Source organism: Helianthus annuus, chromosome 12, assembly GCF_002127325.2.
Source record: "Helianthus annuus cultivar XRQ/B chromosome 12, HanXRQr2.0-SUNRISE, whole genome shotgun sequence".
NCBI classification, from domain to species: Eukaryota; Viridiplantae; Streptophyta; class Magnoliopsida; order Asterales; family Asteraceae; genus Helianthus; species Helianthus annuus.
In genome coordinates, this window is record NC_035444.2 from 128,844,569 (window position 1) to 128,865,730 (window position 21,162).

Here is a 21,162-nt window from a genome sequence, read left to right on the forward strand (position 1 = left end):
GCATACTTTCGCAGTTTGTCAAGTTTAGTCCCTGTAAGCGAATTAACTTGTTTTTGCCATACAAAAGCCTTCAAAACTTATTTCTAAGTTATGTAAAGGTTATTTATGGTATGTTTAACTTATGGACATGTTCCAGAATGTTCGTTACAGTTCAAATTGGCATACTTTCGCAGTTTGTCAAGTTTAGTCCCTGTAAGCGAATTAACTTGTTTTTGCCATACAAAAGCCTTCAAAACTTATTTCTAAGTTATGTAAAGGTTATTTAAGGTATGTTGAGTATATGTTGATGTTCCGGAGTATTTGTCGCATTAAACTGAGTACGTTTACGCACCAGTTTGCGTATAATTCTCCAGAAAGTGATGTAGAGTTTGAAATTGAACAAAAGTCAAAACATGAAAAATGTAAAACACAACCAAACAAACATTGGGATCAAATAACATTGTTTTATTGATAATAGAACTGTTCATAATGATTACAAGCACAAATGTTACAGTATTAGCGTACTTGCTATAAATATCCAAATGTATCATAGTATATCTCAAATGACTTAACATTACCATTGGGTGGATTGTTATTGCCGTGGTTGTGCAAGATATTTCCACTCGTTTCTGCATGAGAGGCAGTGTATTGTGCGATAGCGGCGGCAATGATCCCTTGGAGTTCCCCCTCATTAGTGGGCATGCGCGGGTCACGTCTTGGAGGCATCTTCTAAAAGATGTTTCACGTTGGTCAGGTCATAGTGAGTAAATAGTATATGTACGTAATAACATTCATCGAGCACATAACATCTCATGTTATAAATTAATCAAGCACATAACATCTCATGTTATAAAATTAAAACAATCAATCCAACAACACATATAATGAGAATACTGCGATTGCGCTATCATAAAATCAAGACCACAGTACAATGTTTACAAGTTTTATAACTGTATCGTACATCAAAAGTGACTAAGGGCCACATCGCCCTTGTCCGAACTATCTAGTCATCTACAACAACCAAAAACTAATCATCAAAAGTCATGACATCAAAATGCGGTCTTCATGAAGCTGTATAGTCGGCAAAATCGCGGTCTTCTCACCAAAAGCCTACATGCGTCAAACCAAAATGCCTATGCTGATGGCGGAGGAGGAGGAGGAAAACGAGAGAAAAGCAAGCGACGCATATGTAACCAGTCCTCCTCTAAAGCACGACATACGCGCAACAAATATGCTATCTGCTGCTCAGATGTCAAGAAACGGACGTCTGAATCAGGGGAAAGTGGACGTGGAGTGTGCGGTGCTGCAAATGGGGTCTGACAATGGCAAGGTGGTCGTGTAGCTCTCTCCAACTCCTATATACGACGTGTCAATGCATCCTGCTGTATCATCAAGGATGTAAGTATGTCCTCCGTAGAGTACCCAACATGGTACGGGTGATACGGATCAGACAATGGCATGATAGGGGGCGTAGTCCATAAAAATGGCTCGCTCGGTGGCATGAAAGATGGTGCAGTAGGTGGTGCAACATGAGGAAACTGAGATGTGAATGGAAAAGGTGATGACAGTACAGGTGGAGTAGAAACAGGCGGCTGCCTCGATGACCCCTCTCCAGGACGAGGTGGCGGTATGTCCTGGAGGAACGTAATGAGAAGATCAGTGCGATGAGCATCTGTGGTGTGTGGGGAAAACAATGGGATATCAGTGGGTGCAGACACGGGTGCTACTGGGGGAGTGACAGGCAGCACATACGGTGGGTAATCGTCATCGTCATCGATCCACTCGTTGCGGGTGTCGGCATATCGTGGATCTATATGATCAGCAAAAGGTGCACGGTCAAACAATACCGGCACGAGACCAGGTAACGGTGCATCAATAACAGGGTCATCCACCAACGGTGGAGCAACAATGGGAAGATCAGCAATGGGTATATCATCAACAAGAGGTGCAATGGCTGGTGCATCATCATGAGCAGGGTCATGCTCTGGTGTAGGATCAAGAGCAACCACAGGCTTTGGGGCCACGACAGGCTCCGGGTCAACAAGATCCATATCAAAATCAACAGGGACGTCAAACAAAGGATCAATAGGAGCTACGGGTGCCTCTAAGGGCTGGTCCAAGTGAATGAACTCGATCCCCTGGTCAGGATCGAAATCAGGGGGAAAGACAGTATCAAAATCACCATCGACCTCATGGTCAAACTCGAACTCGTGTGCGGGAGCAGGTGCAGCTGATAACGCCATGTCGGGGTCGGCGTCAGGAGAGTGATGCTGCACTCCCAGGTCGTGCAAAGATGCAGATGCCACAGACTCAAATGAATCTGGGACAGGTGAATCAACAGGAAGCTCCTCTACAGGGGCCTCAGCAATGGGAAGAATGCCGTCAGCAACAATAGGGGCCCCGCCCTCATAGTCAGCCTCAGGCGGATCCTCCTCGAATAGATCAATGTCGTCATCAGAAACGACATCGAGTGGCATGTTTACTACTGGAAAAGCAGCAAGTGGTATAGGAGTAGGGATCACCGCAAGAGGAAAATTCCCAGCGGGTATGCCCTCAGCAGGCTCAACTCCGACGTCAGGCAGCGCGAACGGCTGGAAATCATCGTCATCAGTGCTGGTGGTGTCTGATGTGTAGACCTCTCGCTCTGATGGAATCTCGTCATCTGACAGGATCGCCATGGGGTCTAGTGTGTCTGACACTCCTGTGTCTGAAGATGAAACCATGGTGTCTGTAACACAATCACATATATGCACATATATCAATCATAAAGTCAAATAAACATGTTAGTCATAATAAAGCAAACAAGTAATTATCCTAGTCTCCTAGACTACCCTCCCAGCCTCTCAGACCGAACCTCATAGTCTCTCAGACTAACTCCCTGGTCTCTAAGACCAACCTCCTAGTCTCTAAGACTAAACCTCCCTAATCTCTAAGATTGAACCCTTCAGTCTCTAAGACCGAACCTCCCTCAGCCTCTAAGGCTGAACCTCCCCAGCCTCTAAGGCTGAACTCCCTCAGTCTTTAAGACTGACCCACAAATTTTTGAAAAAGAGTTTTTATGCCTTTTATTTGTAAAAATGTTTTGTACTCTGGATCTGGACGTTTAGTGTATGCAATGTCAAAATATTTTCGTGAGAGCCCTAGTGATCATAGTCTAGACTCGAGAAAGAATCCTAGTTCGCTATAAACCTGGCTCTGATACCAAGCTGTCACACCCTGGCTTTTGCGGAAGCGTGGGTTTATTTGGTGTGACTTCTTAATACCATAGCAATTACCATAACCATGCTATATGAAAATAATACACATGATGTTCATCCATTCATCAAGTTTTAAAGTAAACACGACAACATTGTTTTAAAAAGTCGACACAACAACCCAAATACAACCATGACATAAGGAAAGCATGTTCAACGACATAACGAAAGACATGAAATAAAAACACAGTTTAAGACTTGTGACCCGTCCGGGCAAAGGTCACACTTCCTAAACTCGGATGACATCATTATTCCTACGCAGCTTGACGTGAATGCATACCTTGCCAGTTCCACTAATTTCCTGAAATACATGTAGTTTGAAAAATCAACAAAAGTTGAGCGAGTTCATGTAAAAGTGAGTATGTATAAATCTTTAAAGTATGTATAAAAGTCCCTGGTATGTAGCAATAAGGAAAAAGAGATCACCAATGGGTTGCAAAGCCGCTGGTATGTGTGAGAAAGTGCAGGGAAACTCAAACCTAGCAAATTTGTTACCGGGCTTCGGCTGGAAGACACAGTCACCTCTATGGGCCGCCCTGGCCTCACGGGTTTGGGCTCGCTACACCCAAATAGATCTATCACTCTTGTGTCCCTCGGTCCTAACAACGAGGATTAATGGCCTCAAGTGTTGTGCCCACCCCTCACATGATCTAGTAGTATAAACCCTCCCTACGCTAACCATACCATGTAATAAATGTTTGTAATAATTGTCGCATGTATTTCACCCCCGAAGTATAAAACTGAAAACAGTAAAGAGAAAAGGGGGACATGAACTCACAGAAGTGCGTATCCAGAAACGTCAGTCTCCAACTCAATCTGCTCCGTGATGACCTACACGTACTAATGCCTATTAGACGGATGGTCGTGCCTTGGCTTAGGGTTTAATGTTCTTGGAAAAATAGTTAGGTAACTATTTCGTATTCACACTTCTTATTTATTTTATATTCGTATTTCCTTCCCAAGGATGGGGGTAATAATACATGTATACGTTATAATTCTGAAAATATATTTTTAAGTCTCACTTGAAAAATATATTTTAGTCACTTATCTAAAATGTTTTAAATTCCAAAATATATATATATTTTTCCCAAAAATATTATATTTTACTTCATACATTTTCCAAAAATAATACTTATCGAAATATACATCTAAGAGTATTTCTCGGAAATACTACATAAGTTACGTTTTGGTGTTTTCGTATCATAACAATACTTATGTAACTTAAATATTTATTTTGTGAGAGCCTCAGTATTATTTTTGGAGTCGTAATTTCACGGTATTCTCAGGTTATATTATTTTTACCCTAAAAATAATATATCTAGTACACAAAATAACAAACAATCACACAAGTGTTTTAGTATAATATATATACTCTAAATATATATTTATCAAAGTTTATTTACGAAAATCCACCTCCGGTACTTGGTATTTTTGAAATAAAAAGTCATGGCGAAGTTTATTTTAAAAACCAAGTTAAAAATATATTTGAAAACGCTTGTTAGAAAAATATTTCTAAGTGTTGAAATTCTAGAAAAATTTCGCCAGAGTTTCCTCTGTAAATGGAGGTGTCCATGCTTTTTAGCATATCATTTTCTTTTGTAAAATCAATCAAACAATTTACAATCATCAATATACAATCTTTAATCACTAATCTTGACAAAAATAAGCATAAAGCATAAACTCATGAACTTGAAAGTTTGTAAAAAATATGTAGTATATCACTAACACACTTAGTAGGTCTTGTTATCTTTAAAAATATGATTAGTTTCTTAAAAACTTTATTTTTAAAGAAAGTGTATTTTCACAACTTCTAGTCATATTTTCTAAAAATATTTCTTTGTAAAATTTTCTTGTTACACAAGTGTTCATTCACTTGTTTACTTACTAAAAATGTTTTTAGTTCATACAAGATCCGGGTTTTAACAAAACTAGTATTTTTCACTTGGTTCTTCCGAAAACCCACTCATAGATCTTTAGATCTACAAGTTTACAAATTCATTTTTCAAGAAAACTTATATTTATTCAAGTTCCAAGTTCATGTGTGGATGATTTCATCATCCTTCATATCTCTAACCTTTACATCTTACTAGTTCATGTTCCTAAACATGATCTAGCAAGTCTAGGTGATGAACCATCTTACTTCTACTAACAAACAACATGTATTATGCATAACAACACAAGATCAACATGATTACAACATCATTTAACCATACATCTTCTTTTTAACCACTCTTTATCCTTTTTGTTCAAGATTAGTTTAAGTTCTTTAGAGTTTCTTAACATTTTATCATTCAATCAACTATTAACCACTAAAAACAAGAACAAGATGAAGATTTGAAGCACTTACAACTAGCACAAGGCTAGGGGAGAAACAAAGCATAAAAGTGGTAGATAAAAGGAAACAAGAGCGGTCCTTGAGCTTCCGAGTGCACCAAGCTTTCTTGTTGGACCACTAACACCTTTGGATGTATGGAAATGGCTTGAATGAAAGTTGATGGTGGTGATATGGTGGATGGTGGTGGCGGCCGTGAGTGGGGAAGGAGGAGGAGATGAGAGCTTGTGTTGGTTGATGTTTGGAAGTGAGAGAATGGTTAACCCATGTATCTATTTATAATCCAATTCATTCTTTATCCATCATATAATATGCTTTCTAAATGACCAACAATTAACAATTAAATAATCAAAAGAATGTGGGGATGTCCCCACATCCCTTAACCGTCGAGTGGGGGGGGGGTATGGGGTTGGGATGCAATGATAAAGTAACTAATTTAGTTAAGTTCTAATGATATAGTTAGTATATTAGTGTGTGTTATATAATATAAGGTGTGTTAGGGTGTTCGGGGACCCTAACTAGCTCAGAAAAGTAAAAACAGTGTGTTTGGCAATATTTTTATGTTCCAGGTAAAGTCCGGTTGTTCGGTTGGATGTTGATCCATTAAAGTGCTAAATTAGTCTACAAAGTGTCTTTTATATTATTTTTAGTGACACGTTAAATTCCCAACACTTTGGAAAGTGTCTAGGACTATTTTGCCAAGTTTTTGCACTTTACTAGCATTGTTAAATGCTGATTTTTGTTTATTTAGTGCAGAATTCTGCACTTTAAGTATGTTTTAGGCACTTCCGGGCACTATAACTATCACCTAGTGACGCAGTTTTATGGTCCTCACCTCCCTACACTCCCTACTAGTGTAGTATTCTATTCCTGTCTCATACTGGCCTCAGAAACAATGTCTGTCTAGGTGCTGGTATTGTCAGCATGTTTACTGGGTTATCCGCTCACTGTGCTAATTGTGCTTTGTACATCAACTTTGTCACTAACGTTTGTGTGTAATAAATGGAGTGACAGTAATAAAGTGTGATGCATGAGTATGTATGTATCAGAAAACAGAAAGCAGTTTAATCACTATTGTAATCAAGAACAGTAATTAAGCACTAATTAAATATTAATTAATTTGTACGGATACCTGAATTTGTGAGGTTGTCACATTTTTAGTGGTTAAAGAAGACTCATAATCAAAATCTTAAAGAACACTAAAGATCATAAGAAGTAAACATGAACATAAGCTTGTTTAATGAAGTAATCTTGATGAATATGAGTTGTTATGCTTGTTGATCATTGATTGTTTGTAGAAATGATGTTGATCATCATAAGACCTTGCTAGATCATGATTAAAAACATAATCTAGCAAGATGAGAAAGTAGAAATGGTGTAGGATGATAGATCATCCACACATGAATCATGAACTTGTAAGAATACTTTGATTTCTTGAAAAAAAATTGATCAAAGTAAGTTATTAATCATACAGATCTAAAGATTTATGAATGGTTTTCAAAGAAACCAAGTTAAAGATATAAGTTTAAGTAAATCTTGGTTCTTACAAAAACAACTCTATTTTTAGTGGTTAAACAAGTGTAGAGACACTTGTGAAACAAGAAAATTACATAAAGAAATATTTTTAGAAAATGTGACAAGAAGTTGTAAACATCTAACTTCTTTACAAACAAAGTTTTTAAAGAACTAATCACATTTTAAAGGATAACTAGGCTTACTAATAATAGTAGTAAGTTACTACAAATTTTTACAAATATTCAAGTTCATGAAGTAGTAGATTATTACTTGTTTTTGGCAAATTGGTAAGTAAAGGTTGTTTATTAGTGTTTGTGGATTGATTTTGATGATTTTTACAAAAGAAAATGATATGCTTGAAAGCATGGAAACCTCCATTTTTAGGGGAAACTATGGCCAAATTTTCTAAAAATTCAATCACTTAGAAAAATATTTTAAACAAATATTTACAAGTGTATTTTAAACCATGAGTTTCCTACATAAACTTTGCCAAAATTTTTGTTACAAAAATATAATTATTGGATGTTGGTTTTCATAAATAAAAGTGACTAAATATGTATTTTGGAAATATATATTTAGAAGTCACATGTGTGTGATTATTTGTATACTTTGTGTATTAGTTATATTATTTTAGGACTTGAACTAACATAACTCACAAAAACTACCAAGAATTTCCATCCAAAATATTACCAAAATTCCGACGAATAAATATACTCATTTACACAAAATATTGGTGAAACCGAACTATGGAATAAGACCTACAAAATATTCCGGAAAACTTATTCACAAAATATATTTTGGTAAATAATATTTTGGATACCAAGAAATGAAAATATGGTTTTTACAATTACTACAAAATATATCATATTTTGACAAGGAAAAATATATTATTTTTGGCAAGTGTGAAATATATACTTTTCTTGAAATTTTTAGAAGATATATTATTTTTAAGAAATATATATTTTCTTGCACAAACATGAAATACAATATTTTTGGGTGAAAGATATATTTTCTCAAATAAATATGAAATATATCATTTTTGGAGAAAATGAATTTTATATATATATATATATTCTAAGTTGGACTTGAAAATATATTAATTTTTGAAACTTATGAGAAATTACAAATATTTTTGCCTAAAGAAAAATTATAAATAATATTTCTAAGTAATATCCCTTAAATATATATTTTGGAAATGCATATTGAATCTTTATTATAGATAATGTTCCGGAATAATTAATATGAAATTAAGTATAAAGAATACTTAATGAATTCAATAAAAATACGTATTCTCGTACGTATAAATACACACCGGAATACGACCCCGATATAAGGCAAAAATATACAAGTGAAAGATACCCCCCATCCTTGGGAAGGATATACGTGTGTAAATACCCGAAGTGTATCAAGCCAAAAATGTATTATCACTCCAAAAAGTTAATAAATATAATTAAGTTGAAATATTAATTATTTTAACAAATAATTATAAAATTCGGAATAATATCGAAGACACCAAAAGAATCGTAACTCAAAGACAGTAATACTAAGTCAAGGCACAGCCCGTTCGTCTAATAGACATTAGTACGTTGTAGGTAGTCATGTTTATCCGAAGAGCTTGAGTTACGGTGATTGAAGACGCAATACTGTGAGTTCATGACCCCCTTTTCTTTAACTGTTTTTGATTTATAACTTCGGGGGTGAAATACATGTTACAAACTGTTTACAAACATTTTGATTTGGTATGGTTAGCTAAGGAAGGGTACTGCTTAATCATGTGAGTGGTGGGTATAACACTTAAGGCCATTAATCCTCGTTGTAGGCCCGAGGGACATGAGTGATAGATCTATTTGGGTGTAGCGAGCCCACACCCATGCGCACCAGGGTGGCCCATGTGGTAACTATGTCTTATTCCAGGAGACAAATCTGCTAGGTTTGAGTTTTCCTGCATCACTTCACACATATCAATGGCCTTGCAAACCATTGGTGATCTGTTTTTCCTTGTTGCTTTCATACCAGGAGTTTACAAACTTATATACATACTTTCAATGATTTCAAAGGTTATTCATACACACAAACAAACACATGAACTCGTTCAACTTTTGTTGATGTTTTTCAAAACTACATGTATTTCAGGGAATTAAAAGTTGATCTGGCAGGCGTTTGGATGTTCCAAGTTGGTATAAGAATAAAAGATGTCATCCATGATCTTAGGTGTTGGTCAGTGTGTCTTATTCCTGGACGAGACACGTCTTCCAACTCCTGATCTATTTAATATCTTTTGTCGAGTCTTTGTGAACTCTTAAACAAGTTGCATGGTTGGTACTCGAAGTTGAATTTCTATGTTTTTAAACAATGTTGTTATGTTTTAAAACTTAATCAATGGATGACAATCTATGGTTTTAATCATATAGTTGTTGTTATGATTGAATGCAATGGTATTAAGAAAGTCACACCATAATCACGCTTCCGCAAAAGTCAGGGTGTGACAACTTGGTATCAGAGCTTCGATTGTAGCGAACTAGGATTCTTTCTCGAGTCTAGACTACAATCATTAGGACTCTCACAAAAATGTTTTTACAACATGTTTTCATTGCATACACGAAACGCCCGGATCCAGGGAAACAAACATTTTTACAAACAAAAAGACACGAAACACATTTCAAGGTTTATGTTTGTGGTTCAGTCTGAGAGACTGGGTGGTTCAGTCTGGGAGACTGGGTAGTTCAGTATGGGAGACTGGGTAGTTTAGTCTGGGAGACTAGGTGGCTTAGTCTGGGAGACTAGGAAGGAATACGTGATTACATTGTCATTAATTGCATGCTTAATGTTAGTTGTTGATATATATGCATATGTTGTGATTGTTTTGTTACAGACACTATGTCATCATCCGAGAGTGGTTTGTTTGATACCGATGACCCCATGGCTGTAGTCTCAGATGATGAGATTGCACCAGAGCCAGAGATCTTTACTTCTGACACCGAGAGTGACCCAGAGATGATGTCCGACGATGACGACGACTTTCAGCCCTTTGCGCTGCCCGATTTCGGAGATGATTTACCGATTGCTGATGGTATCCCAGACGAGGATCCTTTCGTTATTCCTATTCCAGTTCACGATCATCTTATCATCGATCACCCCTATGGTGAGCATGTCGTGGCACTGATCCTCGCTCCCGTTCCTCTCATGGTCATTCCTCCGGAGGATTGGCCTTTTGACGATCTTTTTGACGATGATCTTGACTTGTTTGTCGATGGTCCTCCCGATGACGCTCATGGTGATGGAGAGCTCGATGAGGACGTTGTTGTTGTTCCACTTTTGGGGATTCCTGTTATTGACATTTCTTCCGATTCTAGTTTACATTCTGTCCCCGATTCCTTTGAGTCTGTGTCCTCTTCCGCCTTACAGGCAGTTGGTTTGTGACGATACGCTACAGATTCTGATGACGATACAGCTATGTCAGCTGCACCGTTACCTCCACATGACATTGAGCCTGGACTTGAGTTTGATTTTGTCCCTGTCGATCAGCCTGTTGATGCACCTGCTGATCCTGAGCCGATACCTGCACCTGAGCCTTTGCCTGACCATGACCCTGTTCCTTTTGGCATCCCTGACTTTGCACCACTTATACCAGATCCAGTTCCTGCACCCGCTGACCTTCCTGTCATTGAGCCAGTTACTCCCCCACTTGCACCTGCACCTGTTGATGTTGCTCCATTTCACCCTGTTAAGACCGATGTTCGCCACACTGACTTACCTATCACCTTCTTGCAGGATATACCTGCACCCCGTCCAGGGGAAGACCCTTCTAGCCAGCAGCCTGACTGTGATCCTCATGCTTCAGCAACATTCCCTCGCATGCCTCAGTCTGCACCTTCTGCTCATTTTACTTCTTCACCACTCGATAAGCCATTTCGATGGTTCCCACCTTACACCATGCCAATATCTGGTCCCTACCATCCCTCACATTTCACTGGTTATACACGGGATGAGTTACTTCTTTCATTGCAGCTACAGTTTGAGATCATGAGTCGCAGGATCCTAGAGCTTGAGATGACACCGCGACCTTTGCCATGCCCGTGTCAGCCATCTTTTGTTCCCCCACGTTCATCAGCGTCCCCATTTTCGCATCCTCCTGCACCGCTTACTCCATTTCCCGAGTTTGACACTCGTTTCCTTACCGTTGAGCAGCATAGCAGTTATCTGTTGTGTCATGTATATCAGCTTGAGGAGGAGCTTGCGCATGTGCGCAACTTGCTTTTTGTTCCTCCACCTCCTCCTCCACCACCATCAGCATAGACGGTTTTTGGTTTTATGTAGGTAGCTTGCTTTTGATGAGAGTATCGCTATTGAGCCTAGCTAGTGAAGCCTTTTGAAGACCACCTTTTGACTATATGACTTATGGTAGATTGATAGACATTTTGGACAAGGGTAGTGTGACCCTGTGTTCCCTTTTGATACGATACATTTGTAAAACATGTAACTGTACTTGTGGTCGATGATCAATGAAAGCTCAATCGTAATGTTCTCATTAAATACGTTGTTAATTCATTTGTTGTGCCATGATTATTGCATGCTTACTTGTTATGATAACCGCTACTATATACGTATACTACTTATTATATACATAAGACCTGACCTATACAATCATCTTTTAGAAGATGCCTCCTTGAAGGAACAATCAGTTGCCCACAACAGAGGCTGAACTGCAAGAACGGATTTCACAAGCAATCGCACAACATGAGGCCTTACACTCTGAACATAGCGGAGGTACCTCAGGAAATAACCCACCTCACGGTAATGTTTAAGTCATTAAAGACACATTACGATACGTTTGGACATTCCATGTGCATTTGCTAATGCTTACTGTGAATGATGTTGCTTGTACATGTTGTACTTACAAGCAGTTCCTTGACTGCAAGCCTCTAAATTTTGACGGCACTGGAGGTGCTGTAGCTTTCGTTAGATGGGCAAAGAAAACCGATTCTGTGCTGTGAATGAGCAAGTGTGCACCAGAGCACCAGGTCACCTACATTTCTGGACTTTTCCTACACGGAGCTCTATCATGGTGGAACCTTCAGGTTCAGACTCTGGGAGAGGAAGCAGTGTATGCTATGACTTGGGACGAGATGAAGGAACTGATGCGCAAGAAGTACTGCTCGAGAGCTGAGATTCAGAAGCCGGAAACCGAGTTCTGGAATCGGAAGATGGATGGTTCGAAGATTGCTGAGTATGTGCAGAGATTCCATGACCTGTCTCGCGTTGTCCCCTTCATGGTAGAACCGGTATTCAAGCGAATTGAGAGTTTCATTTGGGGATTGGCACCCCAAATCATGAGCATGGTGACTACATCCAAGCCCCCAACAATCACTGAAGCCATTGATTTGAGTGTGGCATTGACTGAAGAAGCGATTAGGCTGAACAAGTTTTCGATCTTAGATGGTAAGAAGAAGGAGACTCATGTTGAGTCGTCAGGAGAGAACAAGAGGAAGTTCTCGAACTTTATGAAAGGTACCCAAGGAAGGAGCAGTGGTACTAACAAGAAGAGAGATGTGAACCCACCAGCCGAGGTCAGGACTGGTGCTGCGAGTTTGAAGAATAAGGGAAAAGGTTATATGGGCACTTTGTCTAAGTGTGATGTGTGCCAGTTCCATCATGCCGGCCAGTGTAGGTTGAGGAAGTGTGAAAGCTGTGGAAAGTATGGCCATTCGAAGTAGACATGCTGGGCTGGTACTGGTCGTGGAAATGGTGGTTAGAGAGGTAGTGGTAACGGAAATGGAAATGGTAACCGTGGTGGAACAGTTATGGAAACCGCTATCAAGGAGGAAATGGCGGTAATGGAAATCGTGGTGGTTCTGGAAACCAAGCCGGTAATGGAAACCGCAGCCAAAACAACAACCAGGGTGGTACTGGAAACAAGCAAGGATGCTTTAGCTGTGGTGATATTGGGCATTTCAAGCGTGATTGCCCGAAGAACAATGAAGCCCAAGGAAGAGTTTTCAACATTGGAGCTAGGGAAGCTCGCCAGGATCCGAACGTAGTTACGGGTACGTTCCCTATCAACCAACACTTTGCATCTGTGTTATTTGATACTGGTGCCGATTATAGCTTTGTATCTGTGATAACCCGTATCTTAGACTTCCTTGATATTGTAATGTAACTCGTATAAACGGTATGTGATCATGTGATGTGGTTAGTTTAATAGAATGATATGAGTTTGATTATTACTTGATTGTGTGTGTATATATATGTATATAAGACTCGGTCGCACAAGTTGTACTTAATCGCACAACTCATATGGTGGGCTAGTCCACGACCCAATATGAAACCCAAGGATAGGTTTTGGCCCATGCCTCTTGTACGTATACACTAAGGGGTGTGTGTGTAGTTTCTCATAATGTTGTCATAAATCAAAACACACAAAACCCTAATCCTTCCCTCTCATCATCGACGGCAGCCTTCACCCTCGAAGTCTTCATCGTTTAGCATCATCATTCCTTTGCCTCAAATGTTATGTTGTGGTCTTGGTTTTGAATGAATTGCAATTGTGATCACACATCTCAACAAGAAAACGTAGGGATTCACTCATGATCTATTATACATCGAATACACGTTGCTAGAACCGTTAATAATTAAGCATGCTTATGATTATGAATTGTTGAATCTGAACTAGGATGTTATGCATTTAGTTCATGTTGTATGATGATGTTGGCTCAAAGAATTGTTGCTTAGATTGGTCTGATTGTGCATGATGATGATGATGGACGAAATCATAGGAATTATTGATTTAAATTGTTTTGGTAATTGTTATGGGTTGAATGTTCAAATGATAGATCTAGGGTTCATACAAATTAATGGAATATGGAAACTGTTGGATGATTGGGTTGCAAATTAAAATATGAAACTGATTTCCTTAAACTACGGCCAATCGCACAAGGGAATTGGATCGTACAAGAGATCCACAGCCGCACAAGTCCGAATGGACAACACCCGGATCGCACAAGCTCAGCCCAGTCGCACAAGGTTAACGTTTAGGCTGAACTTTCCGGTTGGGCCGCACACTGGCCCAAGATTCAGTTGCACAAGCTGACCCAGTCGCACAAGCCGATCCAGTCGCACAAGGCAACCTAGTCACACAACGCAGGGTTGGGCTGTGGTGTTTGGGCCGAGCTCATAACCTTAGAAAGATACAACTCAGATTGGCACGTGTGCCAAGATTGGTTGCAAGGGACATTTCCACCTAGGGAAATTAAATTCCAGGAAGGTCGATCTTATGAGCAGACTTACCAGTCTTATTGCGCAGAAACTGCTTCTCATGTCCCTACCACTCATCGTATAGTACGTGAGTGGTATAGTATGCAAAAGGAGCAGGAATCCTTTATGGCGTCTCAGAAGAAATTTGCTAAAGATGAGAGACGTCTGGCTCAACTGATGGCTAAATTAAAAGATGATCAAGCCAAGTTTGAAGCTGAGCGTAAGACTGAGGAATGGTCTGTTGCTGGTTGGAAAAGAAAAGCGGAAGCTGAAGCTGCTCTCCTTTCCGAGGAACGTAAAAATTGGAGAAAGATTTGTGAAAAAGATAATGCTGAGAAAGCAAACCTTCGTAATGTCATTAATAACCTCAAGGCTGAGGTTGTGAAACTGAAGAATCAAGATGCGGAGGTAGAAAAATTGAAGAAAGAGAAAGCTGATGCAGAAACTGCGCTGGCGGAGGCACGCTCTCATAGGGAGCGTATTAAGCAACGAGAGGTACAAGTTTTAGCCACCCTTGCCCTTAGAGATAAAGAGTTGAAAGAACTTACTACTTTGGTTTCTGATCAGGAACAACTTAAGAAGGATCTGGAGCTTGCGCATTCCGAAAATACTGAAACTTCCCGCCGTTTGACTGAGGTTGAGGAGAAATTAGAAAATTCTAAAACGGCGCGGGTTACAGCGGAAAGCGAGCTTGAACCTTTAAAGAATGATATGACCTGGTTGAAAGATCGCGGAATTGCGTGCGTAAGTTTCTTCTCTCCTTCTCGTTTGTGAAAAGTACTTTTTTGATACTTGTTTTTGCTTTGATTTCATAGGTTGCGGAATCTGTATTAAACTCTGATGAGTTGGATAAGACCGTTGCTAATTTAATGGTTGCAGCGCGACGTGATGGGTATGCACAAGGATACGCTGAATGTTCCCAACATGTAAAAAGTGCCTTAAAAGTTAGCTGGGACGATAGCAAGTCTGCGACTTTTGGCGTAAATACTAGCGCCGCGCTTGCTTCCATGAAGACAGAGTTTAATAATTTGCAACTTCCAGTTATGGATTTGATAAACGCAGCGCTGCAGTCGGATGACCACGTAACGCGATTAAAGGAAATCTTCCCGGATGAGGGTGAAGATTTAGGGTAGTTTGTTTTTAAAATTGTATTTGAACAATTTCATGTAATATGCGGGATGTAAATCCCTGTTTTGGTGGTGCGTTGTTGCGCTAGTATTTTAAACACTGTCGTGTTTGGAATGTTCAGGACGTATTCGTACGTTTGAGAACAACATGTTTCTACTTGTTTGATTTTACAATGTTTTGCATGAGTACAATTGCTTTTATCGAGTAAGGCGAATGAAGTTGGTATAAAGCTCATGTGTGGATTTATGGTCGTTTGTGATGTGATCACTGACCGCGCATGGAGCTTGTTTTGTAACTACCATAATGTTTTTGCGCTTACTACAAGAAATTGCATGCATTTTGTAAACAAAAATAATAGAAACTTTGCAATTTTATTCATGGATAGAGCACAGAGGCTTTACAAAGTTTTTGTAATAATTATGTGAGACTTAACTTACTCTCTAGTATCTCCGCCATGTCTGATGAATCATTTCTTTCCACGGGGAGCTTATAGAACTGTCACTTAAGTTTTTGCCCGTTTACTTGGGCCCTCCTCCCCTCGGATTTTTTAAACCTCCTTTCACCAGTTAAGCTTAAATCCGCGGGCCTATTGTGTGGTGGCGGTGGCCTGTTTGTTGTGAGGTTTTTCTCCGTTTGCGCATAAACTTTGGCTGCCGCCATTATCTTCTCCCAACTTGTTGGAAGGCCTTCTATTCCAGATAAAACTTTGATCATGTCGTCGCATCGAACCGCGTACTTGAATTGTGCACGGATCAATTGTTCATGAACACCGCCGATTTCCAACACTTCTTTATTGTATCTAGTGATGAAATCTTCCAGATTTTCGTCATCTCGGCGCCAGATGTTCATGACGTCGGATGTATCACGGATGGAACGCCGCTGCTGGCTGAAGTGTGTCAAAAAATTTTCCCGCAGATCCTTCCATGATTCGATCTGCCTGGTTGGTAGGTTATCGAACCAGATTCGCGCTGGGCCGGTCAGGGTTTGTACGAACAGATGACACCATAGCGGGAGAGTCCAACCCCCAACCAGACCTGCGCTGGTAAATATCCTTAGGTGATCATCAGGGTCGGTTAACCCATTAAACTTCCCTATGTTAGATGGTAATTTAGCCTTCTCCAATGGGGCTAAGGCTATTTCTAGTATGAACTTTGAGTTTTCCGCTGCTTCTGCAGGGCGGTAAACCAAGTCATAGTTGTGTTCTGCCTCAGGGTTATAAACTGCTCGAGGCATGTACTTGTTGTAGTTTGGTTGCAACTGATTGAACACACTGGTATTGGCACTTAAACGGTACGTTGGATCAGATTCATCTGTGTGGGTATCTTGTTGAGAACCCAACCTATCATGAACTGATCGTCTTCGGTGTGCTTTGTCATGGTTCTCTCTCTGGTGACTTCCTGTCTGAATGTGTTGTGACGTAGATCTGGCATAAACTTCTTCATACGTTGATTCTTCCCGCTGAGAGGCATGAGCACGAGATCCTGGTCTTCGTGATTGAGTCAAGGGAGCAGTTTGAGCACATAGCTGTGTGTATGCCGTGTTTAATGCCCCTTGAGACCGGATATACCAGGATATCGGAGTTTCTCCTGGTGGTAAAATTGAATGAGCGGGATTTGCTGGTAATATTCCTGCAGTGAGAGGATCATTTGCTCGATTGGATTGAACCTCGTTATCGTCCGTGGCGTCTTCCGGAATTCCTTCTACTTGTAAATTGTTTGGTCGAGGACCATGTTGCCGGTGAGATGATGAATTCTCTGCCATGTGCAAAATAGAGAATGAAAAGAACTAAATCGAATCGAGAGGAAAACTGGAAAAAACAGAGGAATCGGTGGGTGCCAATGAAGAAACGCTAGATAAATGGTCGGAACCGAGATATCTAGGGGGTTTGAATCCGCATAAAAGGTTAGTTCCCACTCGATTGATTTAGATCTTAACGGACCTTCTTCTCCGGTAATTCTGCAAAAAAGAAGCACCGTTAGCCTCGCCAAGGGGAGAAGAGGTTTCTCTGCTTGACCCGACTCCGGTGTGAGAATAAGTATTGGGAATGAAGAAGAAGATGTATTTGAGAAGTGAGTGTAACTTGAATTTCATACCTGAATAGTTCTCTTATTTATAACTGGGAATCTCTGGGCGGGAAAACCCGTTAGTGAAAAGAAAACGGAAAATGCTAACCCCGTAAGCGGTTATGTTTCCTTTCGTTAATACTCTTGATCCGACGTGATAGCACACGGATCGTGGTTTTGATCGAAGGCTAGGGATTAGCCACGTGTAAAGTGGCTAAGTGGAGATCACCCTTTATTTGCATGCATTCGTCGTGATTTTAAGGACGACTGCTGTAGTGACACGTGTCTAGACGGTTGTAACCGTCTTGGTGGTGCACGATTGTTTTATTTCTAGAAGACTACTGCTGTAATCTGGTGTGACACCTTATCGTGTGGAAGCAGGTGAATAAATCCCAAGTCTGGGCAAATAATATCTAAGTCTGGATATTAAGCGGAAATATCTAATTCTGGATTCTTGTCCTTTGCTTTGTGTAGGACAGGCGCAAGGTTTTATGATTCCCTTTGGGCGCAAGTTTTGACTGTTGTGGGCTTTTTAAACCTTTCTTCTGTGAGACCAGTGCGCGGCCGCGCAAGGTGCCAAGCTGAAAATTAAGGTTGTGGTATGGTCCCGAGCACCTATTATGAGGTTTTTGGGACCTTACCCCTTCAACACACAAATTCTCTCCTCTCCTCCCTCTCTTGTTCTCGGCCGACCCATAGCACCACCACCATCACCTTCATTCATCCAATCTCATCCAATCTAAGCATATACAAGGGTGTTGAAGATCATACAAAGAAGCTAGGGGCTTGTGGAAGATCAAGGACCTCTCTTGTTTGCTTTTACCCACTTGTTTTCTACTCTTGAATCATCCCTAGCCTTGAGCTAGTGGTAAGAACCTTGTACCCTCCATTTTACTTCCATTTTTAGTGGTTAAAGAAGAATCATAATCAAAATCTTAAAGAACACTAAAGATCATAAGAAGTAAACATGAACATAAGCTTGTTTAATGAAGTAATCTTGATGAATATGAGTTGTTATGCTTGTTGATCATTGATTGTTCGTAGAAATGATGTTGATCATCATAAGACCTTGCTAGATCATGAATTAAAACATAATCTAGCAAGATGAGAAAGTAGAAATGTTGTAGGAAGATAGATCATCCACACATGAATCATGAACTTGAAAGAATACTTTGATTTCTTAAAAAATAATGATCAAAGTAAGTTATTAATCATTTAGATCTAAAGATTTATGAATGGTTTTTGAAAGAAACCAAGTTAAAGATATAAGTTTTAGTAAATCTTGGTTCTTACAAAAAACAACTCTATTTTTAGTGGTTAAACAAGTGTAGAGACACTTGTGAAACAAGAAAATTACATAAAGAAATATTTTTAGAAAATGTGACAAGAAGTTGTAAACATCTAACTTCTTTAAAAATAAAGTTTTTAAAGAACTAATCACATTTTAAAGGATAACTAGGCTTACTAATAATACTAGTAAGTTAATACAAATTTTTACAAATATTCAAGTTCATGAAGTAGTAGATTATTACTTGTTTTTGGCAAATTGGTAAGTAAAGGTTGTTTATTAGTGTTTGTGGATTGATTGTGATGATTTTTACAAAAGAAAATGATATGCTTGAAAGCATGGAAACCTCCATTTTTAGGGGAAACTATGGCAAAATTTTCTAAAAATCCAAACACTTAGAAAAATATTTTTAAACAAATATTTACAAGTGTATCTTAAACCATGAGTTTCCTACAAAAACTTTGCCATAATTTTTGTTACAAAAACATAATTATTGGAGGTTGGTTTTCATAAATAAAAGTGACTAAATATGTATTTAGGAAATATATATTTAGAAGTCACATGTGTGTGATTATTTGTATACTTTTTGTATTAGTAATATTATTTGAGGACTTGAAATAACATAACTCACAAAAATACCAAGAATTTCCATCCAAAATATTACCAAAATTCCAATGAATAAATATACTCATTTACACAAAATATTGGTGAAACCGAACTATGGAATAAGACTTACAAAATATTCCGGAAAATTTATTCACAAAGTATATTTTGAACACCAAGAAATGAAAATATGGTTTTTACAATTACTACAAAAATATATCATATTTTGACAAGGAAAAATATATTATTTTTGGCAAGTGTGAAATATATATTTTTCTTGAAATTTTTAGAAGATATGTTATTTTTAAGAAATATATATTTTCTTGCACAAACATGAAATACAATATTTTTGGGTGAAAGATATATTTTCTCAAATAAATATGAAATATATCATTTTTGGAGAAAATGAATTATATATATATATTCTAAGTTGGACTTGAAAATATATTAATTTTTGAAACTTCTGAGAAATTACAAATATTTTTGCCCAAAGAAAAATTATAAATAATTTCTAAGTAATATCCCTTAAATATATATTTTGGAAATGCATATTGAATCTGTATTAAAGATAATGTTCTGGAATAATTAATATGAAATTAAGTATAAAGAATACTTAATGAATTCAATAAAAATACATATTCTCGTACGTATAAATACACACCTGAATACGATCCCGATATAAGGCAAAAATATACAAGTGAAAGATACCCCCCCCCCATCCTTGGAAAGGATATACATGTGTAAATACCCGAAGTGTATCAAGCCAAAAATGAATTATTACTCCAAATAGTTAATAAATATAATTTAAGTTGAAATATTAATTATTTTAACAAATAATTATAAAATTCGGAATAATATCGAAGACACCAAAAGAATCGTAACTCAAAGACAGTAATACTAAGTCAAGGCACGACCCGTTCGTCTAATAGACATTAGTACGTTGTAGGTAGTCGTGTTTATCCGAAGAGCTTGAGTTACGGTGATTGAAGACGCAATACTGTGAGTTCATGACCCCCTTTTCTTTAACTGTTTTTGGTTTTATAACTTCGGGGGTGAAATACATGTTACAAACTGTTTGCAAACATTTTGATTTGGTATGGTTAGCTAAGGAAGGGTACTGCTTGATCATGTGAGTGGTGGGTATAACACTTAAGGCCATTAATCCTCATTGTAGGACCGAGGGACATGAGTGATAGATCTATTTGGGTGTAGCGAACCCACACCCATGCGGACAAGGGTGGCCCATGTGGTGACTATGTCTTATTCCCGGAGACAAATCTGCTAGGTTTGAGTTTTCCTGCATCACTTCACACATATCAATGGCCTTGCAAACAATTGGTGATCTATTTTTCCTTGTTGCTTTCATACCAGGAGTTTACAAACTTATATACATACTTTAAATGATTTCAAAGGTTATTCATACACACAAACAAACACATAAATTCGCTCAACTTTTGTTGATGTTTTCAAAACTACATGTATTTCAGGGAATTAAAAGTGGATCTGGCGGGCGTTTGGATGTTCCAAGTTGGTTTAAGAATAAAAGATGTCATCCATGATCTTAGGTGTTGGTCAGTGTGTCTTATTCCTGGACGAGACACGTCTTCCAACTCCTAATCTATTTAATATCTTTTGTCGAGTCTTTGTGAACTCTTAAACAAGTTGCATGGTTGGTACTCGAAGTTGAATTTCTATGTTTTTAAACAATGTTATTATGTTATTAAACTTAATCAATGTATGACAATCTAT

The 21,162-nt window shown here is 38.6% G+C and overlaps 1 protein-coding gene across 1 annotated transcript; it reads right to left on the minus strand.

Moving 5' to 3' along the window:
- Positions 1-1,334: 1,334 nt before the first annotated feature.
- Positions 1,335-2,702, minus strand: LOC110892832 (proline-rich extensin-like protein EPR1). The gene has a single exon (XM_022139975.1). It carries the CDS (start codon positions 2,700-2,702, stop codon positions 1,335-1,337), a length of 1,368 nt encoding a protein of 455 aa, XP_021995667.1.
- Positions 2,703-21,162: the final 18,460 nt, after the last annotated feature.